At 40.0% G+C, this 20537-nt stretch overlaps 1 protein-coding gene across 2 annotated transcripts in view; it reads right to left on the bottom strand.

The window, feature by feature from the left end:
- LOC101158522 (cadherin 13, H-cadherin (heart)) overlaps nt 1-20537 on the bottom strand; it is a 197429-nt gene that overhangs the window by 41999 nt on the left and 134893 nt on the right. For both annotated transcript variants that reach the window (XM_020704255.3, XM_078949029.1), the window contains exon 7: nt 3983-4125. In XM_020704255.3, the coding sequence (XP_020559914.2) occupies nt 3983-4125 (143 nt within the window). The remainder of the gene's footprint in view (nt 1-3982; nt 4126-20537) is intronic.

Below are 20537 nucleotides of genomic sequence, written 5' to 3'. Positions count from 1 at the left end.
TATCAGCTGATGACCGTTAATTCTTTTATTTTATATTATAATCTTTTTGTAAATATTCTTTTTGTACATTTGCTTTCCTTTGGCCAGTCTCACTTAAAGATGACAGCTGGAGGTGAAAATAACAACAAATCATCAGTAAAACAGAAAGATTCAAACACCTCATACTTTATGTGAAAATAGGCTGAAACTGAGAAAACTCAGGTCACTAAAAGAACATTTTTTGTTGATAATTTGAACACTTTCATTGAAATCATGAAGTGGTTCCTGTAAAAAATGAAAAGAGAAAAAAATGTGATACTTTTTTGTTCACTTACTAACATATTGTGTGTCAATATTTAAGCTTGCCTTCATGTAATTAAAGACCTTTCCCTACTTTCCGCAGCATTGGTTTCTTCAAATCGATTTATTTCTCTCATTTCAAAACAAGTTTTTCTAACTGCCTTCAGTGAGCAGATTTCTCTCTAACAGGAAGGATTTTTGTTTGACACAACTCTTTGGATGTCTTGCTCCTCATCGTCCAGGCAGTGCCGAAAAGCAAGGAAGACCTCCCCATGAACAAAAAGCATACGACATTAGACTACACCCGTTCCACACAGGCGGGCGGGTCAGCATATATGGGACATATCTGCTACCAGCGACACGGTGTGTAGACGGAATGCAAGAGTATATAGCACTACCTTGCTCATATTTCATTTGCAGAACAAAGGATCTGTGTGAGCGGCATAAGAGCAGCACGCACATACGCCATCACTGTCTTCAGAGGACAGAAAGCAGTTGGAATTTAATATTGTGACATCGTTGTCACCTTTGATCTTTCATTATCATTTGGTTGAAGGAAATTAAAGTATTTTTTTTTCTTTAGTCTATTCACAACTTTCATTTTAGCTGAAATGCATTGTTTGAGAGGCAGACATTATTGCTGTGACATTCTAGGTCTCCACTTGGTTAAACCTCTAACACCAATTTTAGCAACAGGAATGATGAAAACAAATGAGCCATGTTGTTAAAACAGGCTTCGTCACATCTGTACTGCAACTGAACTTAGTAAAGCTTTAGTTCCAACTACCCTTACGGGTGGAAACGGGCTGTCAGCGGGTAAAAAAATAAATAGGCAAATCTGTGCAGGGCAGGCAGGTGGTTTGCACAAAATGGTCATGGACAACTTGGTCTGTAGATGGTCTGTAGATCAATACAGACTATGAGTTTCTCCTTTTTGTTACATTTTTGAATGCTGGTGTGCCGCGTGATTATTGTCAAGGTTAAAGTGTGCCGTGGCTCAAAAAAGGTTGAAAAACCCGGCATTAGACAATCAGAGTGTCGTTTTAGTGACTTCCTACAGGTCCCCTCTTTTCCTCTTGGCTTTTCCCTTCAGAGGTAGCTACGGGCTTCCTGGGGGCATGGGATTTGTGCACGGTCAGTAAGGAGCCAGGACTCACATTTTACTAACCACTAGAGTGTGATGCAACGGCACCGCACACCACCATCAACAGAACGTCATAAGTTCATGCAGCTTTCATTTTACCACACACACAGCAATGGTACGTTCCATTTTTATGATGTCTCTTTGGGTGGCTGTACGAGCCTTAAGGGGAACCGCAAGAAACCCCTTAAGATACACCATACCCAGTCCTCCATGCCCCTATACACCCAAACAACTGCAGACACCATACTGATCAGAATATTATATAGACAAAATAAATATCATATAAACCAAATATAAGGGTGTATTCAAACTGGGAAAATCCTTTGTTCCGGATCGAGTCTGCTTAATTAGTTCCAGATCAAGTCCCGAACCTTGTGTTATGTCTGTGTTGAGACTAGTATTAAGCGTCCCATTCTGTTCCAGACCAAAGCTTGTAAACAAAACCACGTGACTAAAATCTCTTCAGTCATTGGCCAGGAACTACGATGGGGAGTCAAAACAAGAGAAAGACGGACGTGGTGCGCTTTACAATTCTTTTTGGAACAGTTAACTTATCAAAACTTTATATGTTGATAATCAGTTTTGAACGTTGGGAACAACACTTTTTACTTGTTACTTTGGTACGGCGGTTCATGCTGCAAGGCGGTTACTGACAAGGAGACGTGGTGCGTGTGCTTTAACTAAGAGGATCCTAGCAACTGCAGTGCTGAAGAGACGTCGGATAAGAAGGTATGATAAGTGTTTATGATGTATAGATTGTCTTGGGAAAAAGTGACAAGAAATGTGTATCACGTTCAAAACTGTTAATGAGGCTGAATTCATGCTGTCACATTTCATTCAGTTGCTGTCATTGTTGGGATTTAATTGTATTTTTTTAAAGAAGTGTAAGAAGTGTTTCCAGCTGTGTTGAAATAAACGTTCTAACAAATAAACAGTTGGACTATTTTTGTCTGTTTGATAACAGGACTATCGTTGCTTTCTATTTTTCCGTGGCTCTTCGGTTCCTACTTTCCTGCTCTGTTTACGTCGGCTACGATTGGCTGTTTATGTTCAGTTGTTGCACTCAGTTGTTGGACGGATTGTTTTCAGACTGAGGAGTCAGTCAGACCGGAAACGTCGAAAAAGCTAAAAAAATGGGAGACGGCTCAGAGTTTAAAAAACAAAAACTCCCATTATCATTTAGAAACAAAACTTTATACATTTCTATTTTACACTTAAGGTGACGTGCTCTCACAATGTTGCACGTCCATTTTCGCCATGGATGCCAAAAGTTTAATTTTGGAAGTACAGAAATATGAGATTATTTCTGAGACAAAACTTGCATTTTACAAGGACTCAATGAGGATGGCCACAAGCGAAGAGAGTGGGACGACCTACGTGACACGGGGGTGGCAGGACAAACAACTTCTCCATAAGCCAAGGGGAGGGGGTCGCAATGGAGACCATGTAAACTAACTGATGGTCGTGAGCAGGCTTCCCACGCAACACAAGGGAAACGCACCGCAGACGGTTGAGTGTAAATTAGGCAACTTTTACCATGACATAAGATACTCAGTGGTTTTTAAACGCTTTCTAAAAAATTAAACATTTTTTATGGCACCCAAAAACAAATTGTAGATGCTTTTTGATTCATTCAGTACTGTTATAAAAGCACAATACAAGCAGTGTGAGCTGTTTTCATCCTCAAGCAAATCTGTCTTTAGTTTGGACATTTTTTTTGTTCAGTTTATTCAGCCTTCATCGCTGCACCAAAAAACTTTTCAAAATTCCGATGCAGACGTCATGCATAATGCTAAGCAAATATAAAACCTTTTGAGAACCACATAAAAAAAAGTCTCTCACTTTACTTTTAACTCTGTCCTCCTGCTCGATCACCCAGGATTTCTTTTCTGCTTTGATTATTTCTTCCAAGTTCCTCACCATGGTATCTTTTTCCTGTTATCTTCTTTCATGTTTTTTTTTCTTCTACTGACCCCACCACCCCCTTCCACCTTCTCCATCATTTCTTCTCTTTCAGCACTCATCTTTCTAAAGGTACCGTATTTCCCAGCACAACAGCACCATTCTGTTGGCGGCTAATAGAATCCCTTAGTTCTTCTAATGGATCTGTCAGAATCTCCAGAGTACAGGAGAACAGATGGATTGATAGGGTGGGAAGGAAAGACCGAGACAGAGGGACAAAGAGACGCAGAGACAGAAAGAGAAGCGGGCAGAAAGAGAGATGCGCTGGGCCTCTTGACACTTCCATCTGCGGTTTGGATCGTCTCAGAGCAGCGGCTCTTATGACACTGCCAACTACCAGCCATATGGCCTGATAGACACAATGCCGCTTAAGGACAGCCCTTTGGCGATTCACTATCGCTAGGTGAGGATGAGAAGTCTTTCCCGACATCCCCTGAATGATTAGCCGTACCTCAGATCCTTCTTTCCGTATTTGAAAATAAAAACGTATAAAACAAACATGACAAAAGGCCCGATTCAGAAATCCTTAAAAAGCTCTGTGTTTAACACCTGCACCGAAAACTTTATTTTCTGAGTTATTGAGCAGTTTCAGCTCACCGTTATCTACGGCTACGAAGAGAGCCGTGTATTTATTGTCGTGGACATAAGGAGACTCGCGGTCCAATGCGGCCGAGGTGTTGACAGTTCCTCTGACGGGGTTCACGCCGAGCCATCCTGCTGGGTCTCGCAGAATCGCGTATCTGCAAAAAGACAAACAGAACAAAATAACACAAGAATATTTGGTGGTCATTCAAGTAGAACAATACCTGTGAGCCTCAGTTTGTCCGAGGTTTCTCTCTATTATTTTAAAGCTGCTTGAACCACAGAAGAACAACTGAACCATAATTCCAAACGTCTAATTATTCTATCGAAAACACTTTTAAAGCAAAACACAGACCTAAGAATATTTTACTAAAGTTTGATTAGGTTATTTATTTCAAGCATTTCAAACAATAAAAAAGGAAACAGGATGGTTAAATAGAAATATATAAAATCAGTTTGAAATGCTAATATTTAAATTGGTTAGAACGTAAATAAAAGAAAATGAGGACATCTCCGTGACATTATAATTACTTCTAATCAGAAAAAGACATATTTGGCCTTTCTTAAAAGGGTTGGGTGCAGCCAGACTTATCCTACTCCTGTTATGATTTCCTGAACTTATTTATTTATTTATTTATTTACATAGTTGCAGTTCTTATTGATTATTATGAAAAACATTACTAAAGTATAGCAGCAATTGTATTATTAATCATCATGTAATTACGATGATTAATAATATACCACTTTTTCAGGAATCTTTATTATTACCTCGGGCTGTATAAGTATACGCAGGTAATCATTGCAAGTTTTAATGTTTTTCAAGTCATGATTATTAGTTATTTGATAAGATTAATTATTTCATAAGCTCACTTTAATGTAAAACTACCAAAGCATTTTGGCAAAACTAAAAACTATAAGCTGAACCAAAAACTATAGCTGAATATACATATATATATATATATATATATATATATATATATATATATATATATATATATATATATATATATATATATATATATATATATATATATACATATGTGTGTCTTTGTTCAAAGCCAGAGTCCAATCATATTTTGATCTGTAGTAAAAGTGTTCCATGTGGTCTTTTAATTATGATTCTGCCATTTTTAGGGAAAATCATGGAACCTCTGTTGTTTTCTAGGACATTGTATCTGCAGAGGGGAAGGAGTTCATCAAAAATTTGCCTCCGAGTTGTGGGCGGGACTGTTGTCACGGAAGTAAACCTCCATGACATCCCATCATTCCTTTCTATAGAGTCGTCTCCTGGCGTGCATCTTCTTACTAACCATTATGTTATATCATTATACTCCACAATAATTCCACAGAGAACCTGAAAATGTTCAAAAAAAGTCCATGCCAAGTGATTTTAATGCAAAAAATCACAAAAACTGAGATTAAACTGCTTTTATGTTTTCAAAGAAAGATAAGATGTGTAGAGATAACAATGCAAGCAACAAGGACAGACAAAGTCAAAACAATGTAAAATACGTCTAAAAATGGGAAAAGCTCTGCTAAACTATCCAATGTTCCAGGGATTTATTTATATTATAACAGTTATGTGTCACAAGTCAAGTTATGTTAGTTTTAAACCAAAAAATTCCAAAATACAAACCTTTTTTTAAACCTATAGGTTGAATTTGAATGAAAATTATATCAGTTATATCAGAGATTACTGACGGTAATGAAAAATATGTTTTATGGAAGATAATGGAATAATGAACAGCGTTGTAAAATCATGGTAAAAATAATATATAAAAAATAAATCAAAAACTGGGCTCATGGCAGGACTTCCTGCAAAGCTAAGGCCTGCACGTGATGAAGGTCTCCTCCATGCGTCTTGCGGGCAATCGGCCAAGCCGGCATCATCTTGAAATGGGATTAAGGGCAGATCATGACCTCACTAATGTTCCCACTCATTCAGGCACCGCTGACTGCAAGATTGAATTGGAAAGGTGGGCTTGCATCGATGCTAGATCACATGGGTTTGATTTATGAGTCCTGGTGCAGCACTCCTGTGTACACGCCTCCTGATGGGTACATACAAGCTTTTGCCTGCTGTCTCTGTTATTTGTCCTATGGAGCAGCTTCCAAACATACACAGCACACGGGGAACTAAAACTTTAACACACACAAGATGAAAGCCTTTTCCTTTTTTTTAACCACAAGGCTGCTCTTTGCCAAAATGCTCAGCGGTACACAAATTGTCTTTGAGATGGAGCTCTTCAGCTAACAGAGTGCGACAAAGCCTTGGGAAATGACTTTGCAATCAACCTCTGCTCACACCTTCCTGCTCTCGCCCTTCACATTCACTTTCCTCACCAGTGATTACTTTCATCAACACCAACACATACAGTCTGTGTGTTGGTAACCAAAGAGAAAATGCACTCAAGTCTGATGCAGCATTAACGTGGCTAAATTTAACATTTTACAGATTTTCTCTAGGACCACTTTTTCTCCATATTTTGCCTGAAACACAAGACAGCTGAGAGTCCACAAACCACCTGCTCCATGATAACACGGGGAGGCTCACAGCGTGCTCAGTCCCATATGTCTCACTTCTCCCATCGCTGACTATATTATCAAGCACTTATGGTGTTATCGCACGGCTTCTTCGCCGAGACACACATGGAAAAGTGAATATTTCACACCGAGTTTTCCATGTTTTTGATCAGGATGCTTTACATTTACATAGTGCAAATGCCTAATTTATGTCTTTGCAGGCTTAACACGTTTTTATATAACTTATCAGGCTGTTGCTTTCTAGAAACATTTCTGCTAGCCTTAGTCTGTTAACCTGACAATCCAGAGACGAGACCCGGGCGCAGAGCAGCAGTGTAAAACGCTCCTCTGAGCCTCCCTTAGGGTTAGTGCCGGTGCAAAACCCATGCAGGGAAAGTCAAGCAGGTCCGAGCTTTAGCTTATGTGCTGAAAGACAAATGAAAGGAGCGCGTCATAGAAACTTAAAAGTGACAGACAGCAGTTCTCACAAGCAGAATTATGTCATTAAATGCGGTTTATTAAACATTCGATCCATTTCCTCCAAGTCCCTCTTAGTCAACGAGTTAATTACTGATAACAATCTTAGTCTTTTAGCCTTAACAGAAACTTGGCTCCATCAGGATGACTATGTTAGATTGAATGAAGCAACCCCCCCCACTTATGCTAACTATCAGAAATCCAGGATTTCAGGGAAAGGAGGTGGTTTGGCAGTAATATCACAGTCTAGCTTACTTCTCAGCCCTAAAGTTAAAAATGCTTATAATTCATTTGAAAGCATCATATTGTCTTTAAGTCACCCAAACAGGAAAACTCGAAAACCTGTTTTACTCATAATTATTTATCGCCCCCCCGGCCCATATTTAGAATTTTTAACTGAGTTTTCCGACTTCCTATCGACTATTGTCTTAGATTCTGATCAAATTATAATATTAGGGGATTTTAATATTCATGTTGATGACCCCAGTGACTGCCTAGGAAAGGCTTTTGCAGCTTTATTAGATGATGTTGGTTTCACCCAAAGTGTGAATGAACCCACTCACTGTCATAAGCACACCCTGGACCTTGTTCTAACCCATGGGATAGAGATCAGCCAGCTGAGTGTCCTTCCTCTTAACCCCATCATTTCTGATCACTTTCTGATTACCTTCCAGTTTACACTGGAACATCCTTCTGTCCCAGTGAATAAGAAACAACTTAGAAGAACCTTAACTGACCGTTCTGTGTCTGAGTTTAAACACACAGTTCAGCCAGTACTTAGTGATATTCTGAGAAAATACTCTGAGACCAGCTCCCATAGTATCAGTCCTAGTATAAATGACCACTTTGTTAATGATGCCTTACAAGCCCTCAGGAGTACACTCGATGTTGTTGCCCCCTTGAAACCTAAGTTCGTCAGACAAAACCGAGTAGCACCGTGGTTTAACGCTGAAACTCGTTCTCTTAAACGAGAAACCCGTAAGTTGGAAAGAGAATGGCGCCGCTCCGGTTCAGAGCAGTCTCTGGATATCTGGAAACATAGCCTATTAAATTATAAAAAAGCTCTGCGTAGAGCTAGAAGCCAGTACTATTCAACCTTAATATCAGAGAATGGAAACAATCCAAGATTTCTTTTTAGCACTATAGCTAAATTAACTCGCAGTCAGAGCTCAGTAGAACCACATGTTCCTGTTTCTCTCAGCTCTGATGATTTTCTTACATTTTTCGATAGTAAAATCTCAAATATTAGACATAAGTTAAATCAAGTTATTCCTATTATCAGCCCAGAACAGGCTGAAGCGGTAGAAATGGAGGCATCCATAGAAACCTCTGTAACATTAGACTGCTTCACTGCTGTGGATCAAGCGGAAATAACATCAATTATTACGTCCTCCAAATCCTCAACGTGTCTGTTAGACCCAATTCCCACTAGACTTTTTAAAGAAACTTTTCCCCTAATTAATGATCCCATATTAACAATGATAAATGCCTCTCTGGAAACGGGTTACGTGCCACAGTCTTTTAAATATGCAGTTGTTAAACCTCTTCTGAAAAAGCCCAGTTTGGATCCTAGCATCTTGGCCAACTATAGACCGATATCAAACCTGCCCTTTATTTCTAAAATCCTAGAAAGAGTTGTAGTTAAGCAGCTTTACTGCCACCTACAGGACAACAGCCACTTTGAAGACTTTCAGTCGGGGTTTAGACCTCACCACAGTACGGAAACTGCACTAGTTAGAGTCTCTAATGACTTGTTATTGGCCTCAGAAAAGGGACTACTTTCTATTCTGGTCCTGTTGGACCTCAGTGCTGCCTTTGACACTATCGACCACGGTATTTTACTCCATAGATTAGAGCAGGACATAGGGATCAGAGGATCTGCTCTCCAGTGGTTTAAATCCTATCTGTCTGATAGGTATCAGTTCGTTAATGTAAATGGCCATTCCTCTCAGTGCACTCGAGTCAACTATGGAGTCCCACAGGGCTCAGTCTTGGGACCGATCCTGTTTATGCTTTATATGTTACCCCTAGGAAACATAATCAGGAAACACAGCATTAATTTTCATTGTTATGCCGACGATACGCAGTTGTATTTATCCATGAAGCCTGACCAGAATGACCAGATAGAGAAACTGAACGCCTGCATCAGTGACATCAAGACCTGGATGACAATTAATTACCTCCTCTTGAACCCAGAAAAAACTGAGGTCATTATACTTGGTCCTAAAAACCTCAGAGATGCTCTGTCTGCTCAGATAGTCTCCCTGGATGGCATAAGTATAGCCCCTAATTCCACAGTTAGAAACCTTGGGGTTTTACTTGACCAGGATTTATCATTTAAGGCTCACATATCTCAGGCATGTAGAACTGCCTTTTTTCACCTGCGAAATATTGCTAAGATCAGAAATATACTTTCTAAGAGTGATGCTGAAAAACTCATCCATGCATTTGTTACGTCGAGGCTGGATTACTGTAACTCCTTGTTAGCAGCGTGTCCTAAGAGTTCCTTAAGAAGTCTCCAGCTTGTTCAGAACGCAGCTGCTAGATTGTTAGCTGGAACCAGCAGAAGAGATCACATCACTCCTGTGTTAGTTTCGCTCCATTGGCTCCCAGTTGATTCTAGAATTAAGTTCAAGATCCTCCTGTTAACCTATAAGGCCTTACATGGAATGGCCCCGTCCTATATTAAGGACCTCATAGTCCCTTACCAACCAATCAGAACACTTCGCTCGCAAAATGCAGGACTGCTTGTGGTTCCTAGAATTAGTAAAAGTACGGTTGGAGGTAGAGCGTTTAGCCACCAAGCCCCTGTCTTATGGAATAAACTCCCAGCTCATGTAAGAGAGGCCGACTCAGTTTCTACATTCAAAGCTAGACTGAAAACATTCCTCTTTGGACAGGCTTATTGTCAGACTAGCTAGTATTCAGAGATTATTTAACTTAATGTTAGTTTGTTTAAATTAAACTTAATAATAACTATTTCTTTTAAAAGGCTGCTAGAAGTTGAAGCTGGGGTAACTATGGTGCACTGGGGTTCTGTCCTCTTTCCTTTTTTACTTCTACCCTTCCTCTCCTCTATTCTTGATCATAATTTATCATTTAGTTCTCCATGCCTCTGTTTGGTGCAGTGCGATTCATGTATTGTCCCTCTTTTCCTCTCCCCTCCTGGGGAGTGGGAGTGCTTCCAGACTCCAGTTGGCTCATCCGTGCTCCAGTTCCTGACCGTTTACCTCGCCTTTGCTCCTGCTCCTACACCTGGCTGTGGATCCTGCCTCTGGCTCATCTCTGGCTCGTCTCTGCTCTGTACCTGACCGAGTACCTCGTCTCTGCTCCTGCTCCTACACCTGGCTGTGGTTCCTGTCTCCGGCTCGACTCGCGCCTTTGACTGTCCCCACAACCACGGCTGGATGAAGCTCGTCTGCTGGACTTTTATATATGTAGTTGTAGATTTAGATAAGTTAATTCTTCTCTAAGATTTCTGGTAAATCGCCTGTCCGTCCTGGGGGAGGATCCCTCCTTCATGTGGGCACCCCTGAGGTTTCTTCGTTTTTTCCGGAATCCGGTTTTTTTGGGAGTTTTTCCTTACCGCGAAGGGGGGTCTAAGGGCAGGGATGCCAGTATAGCTTAGTCAGTTTGTTAGTTCATTTTAGTATTTTTCTATTGAACTCTTTGTATTCGTGATCCTTTTGATTTCATGTTTTACCTCGAAGCCCATCGAGACGACTGTTGTCGTGATTTTGGGCTATACAAATAAAATTGAATTGAATTGAATTGAATTGTTGCTTTCTAATAAACGTCATTACCTGATCAGATGTGGACGTGAGTTTTTCTAGAAAGAGGGATCTTCTTCTCGGTAAAACCTATAAGAAAGCTCTTTTACAATAAATGTAGGCTTTTCCCAAAGCCTCATTTTTGAAGCCTTAGTCACATGATCCGTACGGATGCAGCAAGTTTTTGGGTTGTCTGGTCCTGTCGACTGTCGTACGACCATCTGTCCTGGGGCAGACTGACAGAGGCGTGGCTCCAATTCGCGCCTATGGCTGCTCTGACCATCACGGGGACATTCATACACATTCACACACCAGCTGCACTGGAGGCAAGGAGGGTGAAGTGTCTTGCCCAAGGACACAACGACAGTTGGCTGGGGGGAGAGGGGATTGAACCACCGACCCTTCGGTCGGATTTTACGTTAGGGCCACCTGTGTGGCCTGTACAGGTTTGTCCATTTTTCCGCCACAAACCGCCTTTATCCATTCAATAAGAGCAGTTGTGACTAAGGCTTAGCAGCGTGCATAAAACGAATAAGGCAGAATAATTAAGTTTGTCTACTTTTCTTATGGCCGTTTAATATTTTGTAAAAAGGACCATTTCGAGCTGCCCCGCTGTCTGCTGGCCCCCAGCCTGATCAAGCACTTGTCCCAAGTCAGTCAACATGGTAGATTTGCCCAAACACCATATTGAGGCCGTTCACAAGTGTTTCATGGGCTTGAAGCTACTGTAAAACAACAAGTTGGTTCTTTTGCTCGTCCAAGTCTCCAATGAATTGTGCTCTCTGGGGACAACAGGCCTGTTTTTCCAATAAAAAATGCTGCTCAACACCTTATAAAACTGTTAGTACAGCTTTCCTTCGTTGTTTTGTTGTTTTTATAGATCCGTGTACTGCTAATCAAACAAACATCGGAAAACAGAACGGAATTAAACCAACCTCAGTTAGGGTCAAACAAGAACTGGTAATATTTATTAATTCAATAAAGTTGTCAGCTTTGATAGAAAACGTATAAGCTGTCGACATGAGTTATAACCTCCTAAATTCATTCGAAAGGTTTTCTGACTTCCTTTTAAATCAAATAAGGGACTAAACAAATAAAGTACGTTATCTATATTGAATGAAGTGTAGAGAAGGTTGCTGCAGATCCAGCTCCATGTGAGGTTCTCTTTCTCATTTTGTATCAAACATTCAGCCCGCAGGTCTTTCTCTAAACAGTGACACGACTTCTCCCCTCCAAACGGATGATAATTCGCTGACGGAATTTTTTAGAAACATATTTTTGTTGTTTTGTTTATCTTTGATGGCCCACAAACTGCCATCACATTACGATGATAATGAGCCCACATGGTCAAGGGTGTTCCTTGCCTTCCCCCAACAATAGTCGGGACGGGCTCTGGAAAACACAGCGGGTAAAAAAAAAAAAAGGAAGGACGGACGGGAGTTCAGGAGGAGAACAATCGGACCAATCAACCATGTTGGATGTGTATTTAAAACATCACATTCCCAAAATTGAATCCCTAATTGGTTGATGCTGCACGTGGACCTTTTTAAATTTGGTCCGCCAAAGCTCTCCGCCCCGATTGCACCACCGGACTGTAGATTATGTCTGTATCATTGATTTAACGCTGAAACTAAACATCTGTCGCACGAACGCAGCTTAAATCCCACCCCTTAAGCCAGGGATGTCCAACTGCAGGCCTTGAGGGCCGGCCTACTTTTCCTGAAACCGCGCCTCATCTGCTGTTTATTACCTGGATCAGGTATGTTTAGCCAATAAGAAGCTTTAATGGCAGGTTGGTTGAAAAGCATGGCCCTCGAGGCCTGGAAGTGAACACTCATGCTTCAGGCGTTGATAGCGGAATAGCAAAGAAGTTGATATGTCAGACAAATCGTACATTTGTGTTACAAGCACCAAATTCTGGATGGATTTATCTTAAAAACCCCTCTTTCTGGAAAAACATGTTAGCCAGAAGAACCTTCACACAGGGGCTGTTCATACACAAAATGCAGTCCTTGTGCGTTTTGTACATAGTCATAGATAGTTCATAGAAACCTGTCTAGCTTCGCGTCAACACGAGAGTTTTAAACCTTGAGTTCAGGGACCTTTAAACAATACAGAAATTAGGTAACATTTAAAAATAAACTACTAATAGATACATATTAACTACGATACCTGTGCAGGTAAAAGTGATACAATTGTCATTTTTCATGAAAACAAATTTGTTCACTTCATCCCTTGGAAGACATCAAAACAATACAACACGGGAGGCTATTTATGTTGGCACAATGTGCTGCAGGCAGAATCCACATAAATCAAGTTTAATTCCAGATGGTAATATTTTAAACACAGACATCCTACAACTTTCATCCCCAGAATGCTGAACTTGTTAATATTATTTCCTGTGATCATACTGTTGCTGTGAGGATTCTGTGGTTTAGTTTGGGTTTTCAGTGGTGTTTTTGGTCATGTCCTGTCAGTAACTCCAGGTTCATAATGATCATCCACTGTTGTCTTCTTTTCTATGTATTGTCTAACAATACACAAATCTATTTTAATTTTCGTCCTTGTTTTTATATTATTTATTTTGTTTTGTGTTAATGTAATGCACTTTGTTGTGTTTTTATAGGATAAGTACTATATTAATAAAGTCTGATCTGATTTAATAGCAGTGTCTGGTTCTCAGTTCGACAATGTCAGGTCATCTGTTTTTCGGTTCTCCGCGGATTTTGTCCCGTTTAAGTTTATTTCTTAAATGTTTACATTTCTGCCTCCCATCATTTCCTTAAAGGACTGCTCTCCAGAAAGAGATCCTTTTTGAGGTTCTTGTATATTGTATTTGCCTACGTTCAACTTCTAGATTATAGAAGAACATGCACATTTAAAATGATCCAAATTCAGTCCAGTGGAGCTTCCTTATCCAGGCTGCCTTCTGTCCTATTCAAGCGAGTGCACTTTTTAACCAAATGATTCACTCTGGGTGCTGATGCCTGTAGTGCAGTAGTCTCACAGGACTGCTGCTCTGCAGTGATGGAGGAAGCAATAATATGGCCTGCTCTACCGCCGCCGGGATCACGGCTTGTGCCACACAATTCCACATTTTCTGCAACGTCTAAACAAAACTGGACTACTAACCTTGCTGTGTCTAAAGATTTCAGACAGCGCAGACAGGCCGTTTTTTTCATGTATGTTGCTATATTTGTTTGCTTGTTTGTTTTCATCTTTTAAGTGGATACGTGCTGCTGGTAAATGGCAGCAACAACAGCGTTGTGTCTCCTTTGTCAACTGATTTGTTTTGGCCTTCTTTGGGTTTGGAGATAAACATGTTGAACCCGACTCAAATATTCCTAATGGCTTTTTAATGTCTTTCTAATTTCCCCTTTAAGGGGATGTAATGGGCTGTCCCAGTGTTTGCACAGTGAGGAGAAACAGAGGATCGAACTCATTTAGAGGTTACATTTGAGTGGAGCCTGGAGTGAAGCACACGGGAGCATTACACCTCTGTAAATGTCTACTGTAAGATGAAACAAAAAGCTGCGCAAGCGTGAAATGCTGTAAATAGTATCCATAACTGAAAAACTTTGTCTTTACGGGGTTTTAGACCCCATCATAGCACAGAAACTGCTCTTATCAAGGTAACCAATGACATCCGCCTGAACACTGATGATGGAAAAGTCTCTGTCTTAATCCTGCTAGACCTGAGCGCTGCCTTTGATACTGTTGATCATGGAATCCTTTTGCACAGACTCCAAGACTGGGTTGGCATCTCTGGATCTGCCCTAAGTTGGCTCAAGTCTTATCTAGAAGACAGGAAATATTTTGTTGAAATTGGGAGTTGTGTCTCAGACTACATGGGCTTGAATTGTGGTGTGCCCCAGGGATCGATCCTGGGACCCCTTCTGTTCAACCTCTACATGCTGCCACTAGGGCAGTTAATACGCAGTAATAACATATCTTATCACAACTATGCAGATGATACTCAGATCTATGTGTCACTGACAACAGGTGAATATGGGCCGGTGGATTCTCTCAACCACTGCCTCCAACAGATCAGCGCGTGGATGCAGAACAACTTTCTCCAGCTAAACTCAGACAAGACCGAAGTTATTGTTTTTGGCCCACAGAAACAAAGAGAAATTGTCAGCAGCTACCTTCATTCTCTGTCTCTTAAACCCTCAAATCAAGTCAGAAATCTAGGGGTAATCATGGACTCTGACCTGAACTTTAACAGCCATATCAAGTCAGTAACATCAGCGGCATTTTACCACCTGAAAAACATTGCCAAAATCAAAAACATAATCTCAAAGCGAGACCTGGAGATACTTATCCATGCATTTGTCTCCAGTAGGTTAGACTACTGTAACGGCCTGCTCACCGGCCTGTCCAAACGAGCTGTAAAACAGCTTCAGTACATCCAGAATGCTGCTGCTCGAGTCCTGACCAGAACCAGGAAGTATGATCACATTAGTCCTGTGCTCAGGTCTTTGCACTGGCTCCCTGTACCTCAAAGAATAGACTTCAAAGCAGCTCTGCTTGTGTACAAGTCTCTCCATGGCCACGCACCAAAGTACTTCTCTGACATGTTAGTGCCATATGAACCATCTCGTACTCTGAGGACCTCAGGGACCGGCCTCCTGTTGATTCCCAGTGTCAGAACTAAACAAGGGGAATCAGCGTTTCAATATTCTGCAGCTAAAATCTGGAACAGCCTCCCTGAAGGCGTAAGACAGGCCTCTTCTGTGTTCATGTTCAAATCTAGACTTAAAACATTTCTGTTTAGCCGTGTATATGACTGAAAGGTCCTATCTGCACCTTTCTTTCCTTCCTTTCTTTTTAAATCTTTTTTTTTTGTTTTTTTTTTTTTTCTTCCTTTTCTTTTAAAGTAAATTTTATGTTGATTATTTCTATGATGTATTGTGATTTTAATGCACTTTTCTGTTTTGTGAAGCACCTTGAATTACTTTGTGTACGAATTGTGCTATACAAATAAACTTGCCTTGCCTTGCCTTGCCTTTACGTTATGAGCTGAACAACATAGACGACGAATCAAAAAAAGGCTCTGACAGCGTATCTGCTGGGATGCTAAAAACAACATGTACGAGGCGGTATTTTTATGTAAAGCGTTCTGAGAATATTGATGAGGTGCAGATCACTGTGACTAACAGGGGAAATGGCTTCTTACCTCAAAAGTAGCTCACAAGTCAAAAAAGTGTGGGCACCTCTGCCCCCGACAGTCTGTCGCAGAGCCCATGGAGCTGGATAGTGATCACTATGCCGGCCCCTGGGAGGCGAGCTGGCGGCCAGACAGAGAACCGCTGCAGGATGGGGAGCCGGCCTGCTCGGGCCGCATGAACTTTATGAGATAGTTCTTATTTTCATTGGGGCTATAATAAAAAAAGGCCCCCTAATTTTATTCTTTCTTCTAAACCGTATTTGGTTAATGAGGGACAGCGAGTCTCCAAACTCGGTCAGAAAGACAGAAACACAGCGGGAGCGGCCATGTTTTAGACACAGCAGCAGGAGTGGAGGTCACTATACGGGGAGAGAATCTCTGAATGATCTCATGAACCCAGACATGGAAACGGGATTACCAATGCTCTTAGAGCTCTTCAAAAGAAATAAGTCTGATCTCTCTACATCATGCGTGTCTTTCATGCATGTTGAATGAGATCAACACAGACATCACTCTACGCAGCAATCAGGCTAAAAATATTAGCTGGCTCCTCATCCAACGCAGCCAAGCGGCATGTGTATGGACACATGTTTGTTTTTTTCTTTTAATGAACACATTCTTGGACAGGCGGCGAGCAGAGTATTTACCGAGTGGCAAAAGAGTGGCGGCTGACGCAAATTTGTCGAGAGAATCGCGTTCAGCGTGAACGCATCTCAAGAAAGACTATGAAAGAGGATTTACCCCAAAAAAGGTGCAAGCAGACCCGCAGGTGCTAACAGGATTGACCGATAGACCAACTGCAACCAGCAACCGAAAGCCACTGAACGATTACGGTGTGTGAAATGTTTATCTGCTTCACCTCTTCCACAACATTCAGGATGTCTCCTCAAGAGGAGATAGAAACGTTTCTGTTTATTTCAAATGATTTCCATAAATCTTTTTAAAAGTATTTTCTGTTGCGTCATCCCATCATCAAAAGCTGCTAAAAAAAATCCACCATAAAACTTTATGATGTTGCTTTGAATCCTAATTAATGTAATGTTAAATAGAATTTCCATTCATTGAATTTTTTTCCTCAAATTTTTCCTGAAAACTTATGTAAAGAGAAAATGTTTCATCTAACTATAACTAGGATGGAGACAAATACGTATTAATAGGAATTGGATTTGTTTGACAGCTACTCCAGAAGCTTTAATCTTCTTAAAACGAAGCCCATCGAAACAACTGTTGTTGTGAATTTGGGCTATACAAAGAAGATTGAATTGAATTGAATATTGAATCTGTAATCGCAGCTTTACTGTCTACAATAGATGAGTGACAGATGGACTCTTTGCTCTGGTCTGTGCCTTGTTCCTCACTTCTGTCAGGAAAACTGTAAGCCATCTGCAGAGCGGGGTGGAGAGGGAAGACTACTGCTCATCGCTGCTACATCCAGAAGGAAAATTAAAGCATGCATGTGTCCATCTGCATATGTGCTTGAGCCTCCACTGGAGAAATGGGTGGAATACACCATTTAAAGAGACTCTCAATGATCTGAGAAATGATAATAGATTCATAAAACAGACACTCAAATGTTTGTCCGTATTAATTTAGGTAAATTCATTTTTCTCTGATTTCTATAAAATAATTGCACGATACAGTAGATTTATTGAGGGTTTCAGAAAATAAAGCTAATAAAAAATCCAAAATAATTAGTATTGCATTTATATTCTGGCTGCAAACTGTAATGATTTTATGCCTTTTAAAATGAACGATAGATTTTTTTTATTATTATTATTCTCACCCAGACAAACCACGGCTGAGAAATGTATTGATTTTTTCTTTTTCTTTTTTTGCATTAGGGAACATTAAGACATTATGGATGTTTCTGGCATACATCAAATTGCAAAACCCCCTGGAGCTTTAATTTTCCATATTGCAGTCCAACATCTTCCTTGCATTCAAGCCTGGTTATTTACCAAATGAGCACTGAAATTAGGTTTGTTCTTAACCAGCGTACATATGAACCTGATAAATCAGGTACAGGCGAGCTCTAATCCGAGCCAAAGAGGATAATGTTACATTTTTCCTAAGTGGAGTTCTTTTTCCCAGGTCCCAGATTTTACAAATGCAGACATGATCAGATAAAACCCACATCACTCAGCTGTTGGCCATCTGGAGACTCATTCATACAGCTAGATTGTGACCTCAGACATACAGATGTGCTCTGCACACGGATGGACGAATGCCAGCAACGCTGTGGCTGCATCTGGGGTGTGGATATACTGTACAAACTTTTGCTGTGGCCTCATATAGACTTATCTGGGACACAACTGGCTGTTCGGCAGCTACATATTTTAAATCCTTAGCGCTTGGTTCAGTGTCTGTCAAGTTTTGTTTTGCTTATAACAGCTGCTGGCGCAACTGAGTCTAAAAGATCAGGGCAAAATCCACATGAAACTCCCAAAGCATATGGTGAATTTATCTAACTCTCCCTTATAGCTGAGCCTCCTTCCTGTCTGACTCCCAGTGTGTTTTACTGTGATGTGGATTTTAGAGCCCCTCTGAAAGTCAATTAACAGGTTTTATAAAAAATTCTAAACTCCAAACCGGATAATCAATCTGAACAATCTGAGGAAAGAAAATATATATTCAGCTTTCTTTTTTTTTGTATAAAAATATTAAAGAAAAAGTTTGTTTCTGGGCCCTTCTTGTGTAAGTCTCATGGTTTGCAACCTAAGAAAAAAAAAGGTGACAAATATGAGGCAATATTATATTTATCTAATTGTGTTTTTTCTCTAATGTGTAAAAACATAGAAAAAGAAAAACAGATTCCTTTTCGTGTCAAATATGACAAATATCGTATTTTTAGACCTCCGTCCATTTTTAGAGCTGTTAAGTTATTCAGGAGTTTATAAAAGGACAGGACGACATGAAAAACATCTAAAGCCATGTACCTGAACACAAATTAGTAACAAATAGCCTTTTTGTCCTTTTTCTTTGTTTCTATTGATTTAATTTTTTTATTTCAAACACAAAACAAAAAATCAAAAAAACGAAATATTGGGATAAACAGAAAGTTTTTGAAAAAGGAGTTCTTTGAAGAAAAATCATATTAATTCTTACCCCCAATCTTATGATATTTCATATACATTTTTAGATGTTGAGCATAATCATTATTAAGATGGATAGATATTGCTCAAATTGTTTTAAATTAATGGATCAATCAATCTATACACATAAAACAATGTCCGAACATCAACAATTTTAAGAACAAATATAGAGATGTTAAACCATATTTCTATAGTTATGTACATACATAAACCATAACAAAACGGTGCTATATCTGCAAATATTTGTGAAAATAAATCTGAATTGTGTGCGTTTGGGTCTGTTGAAGAACATAAATGTTTGAAAAATGAGTTTCTGATGTTTCCATGTTTGTATGTTTCTATGTGTTTATGTATCTATATGTGTAGTTATGTGTGTTTGTGGGTGTCTGAAACTGAATGTCCTCTCATTAGAGAGGGAACAGATCTGAAAAAGATACTGGTGGGTGTGGTAATAACTTTGGTCTAGGGCATGGGGGTGAGAATTTATAAGACTTTTACTTCTTTTCACCCCCTTTTGGAAATTTCTTGCATTTTTCTTTTTCTTTTATCTTGTCCTATTTTTTTCTTTGCCTGAAATAAAATATTATCATTGTCAATCATTGGTTAAGAAAATGAGGAAACCAAGAACATGTACCGGTACCTCAAAGACGAACACGTTTTGACATTGTAATTAGAAATATTCAAGAAGAGAGGAATTCTGACGTGTTTTTCTGAAAAGGGTTCCATGTGAAGACATTAGAAGGTCGCGTTCCTCTGTTCCGTTTAACCTTCTCAGGAGCAGACCATTGGCTTCGTTAATGAATTAACTTGATTAAAGTCCCACTTCAGCACAAATGTCATGTTATCTCAGTTCCCCTTTATCAGACTCGTACCACCAACACAATAAAGCTCAGGGTTGCTATTTTAGTAATCAGTGAACCCTATATTCTCGTTTGTGCAGCGCACTGAAAAAAGAACATGTTGATAAATTCAGACAGCGTTGCCTGCATACCCCATGAAAAGCTTCTCCCCAAATCTCATACTTTCTCTCTTATTCTTCTTGCCTTTGCCTCTCTGCTGGTTCTTACTGTGACGCACCGTCTTTATCTGTTTATCACTTTGTTCTTCTTCTTTTGCCAAAAAGACAGAATATCTTTTTTTTTTGTTCCGCAAGAAGGGATACGATGCAGCACCAAAGCTAACAGTCTATACCTATCTGAGAGCTCCTGAGAGTGTGCGAACAACAGATATGAGAACATCAATCAAGGGATGCCATAAAATGACTGAGTTTGTGTCGGCTGGTGTTTGGGTGCAGCAGCCGGGAAGTTCATCCGAATTTGTGGAGTAAGAGAAGAGAGCGGGGAGCGCAAAACAAGGAGATAAAGCAAGAACATGTGAACCTGTGGGTGTAAATGACTCTGATTAAAATCCGTTTCCTAACATCTGCTCACATTTTCCACGTATGGAAATTTGGTCTTTTGTGATACATGCGTGATACACGTAATTCATAAGTGTGTAGATGTCCAATGAGAGTTTTGGCTCATGGATCTTCACGTGAA

This window comes from Oryzias latipes, chromosome 6 (assembly GCF_053564925.1).
Source record: "Oryzias latipes strain Hd-rR chromosome 6, Olatipes_Hd-rR_3.1".
NCBI lineage: Eukaryota > Metazoa > Chordata > Actinopteri > Beloniformes > Adrianichthyidae > Oryzias > Oryzias latipes.
The sequence above is the reverse complement of the archived record's forward strand: the minus strand, read 5'-3'. Positions and strand labels throughout refer to the sequence as shown.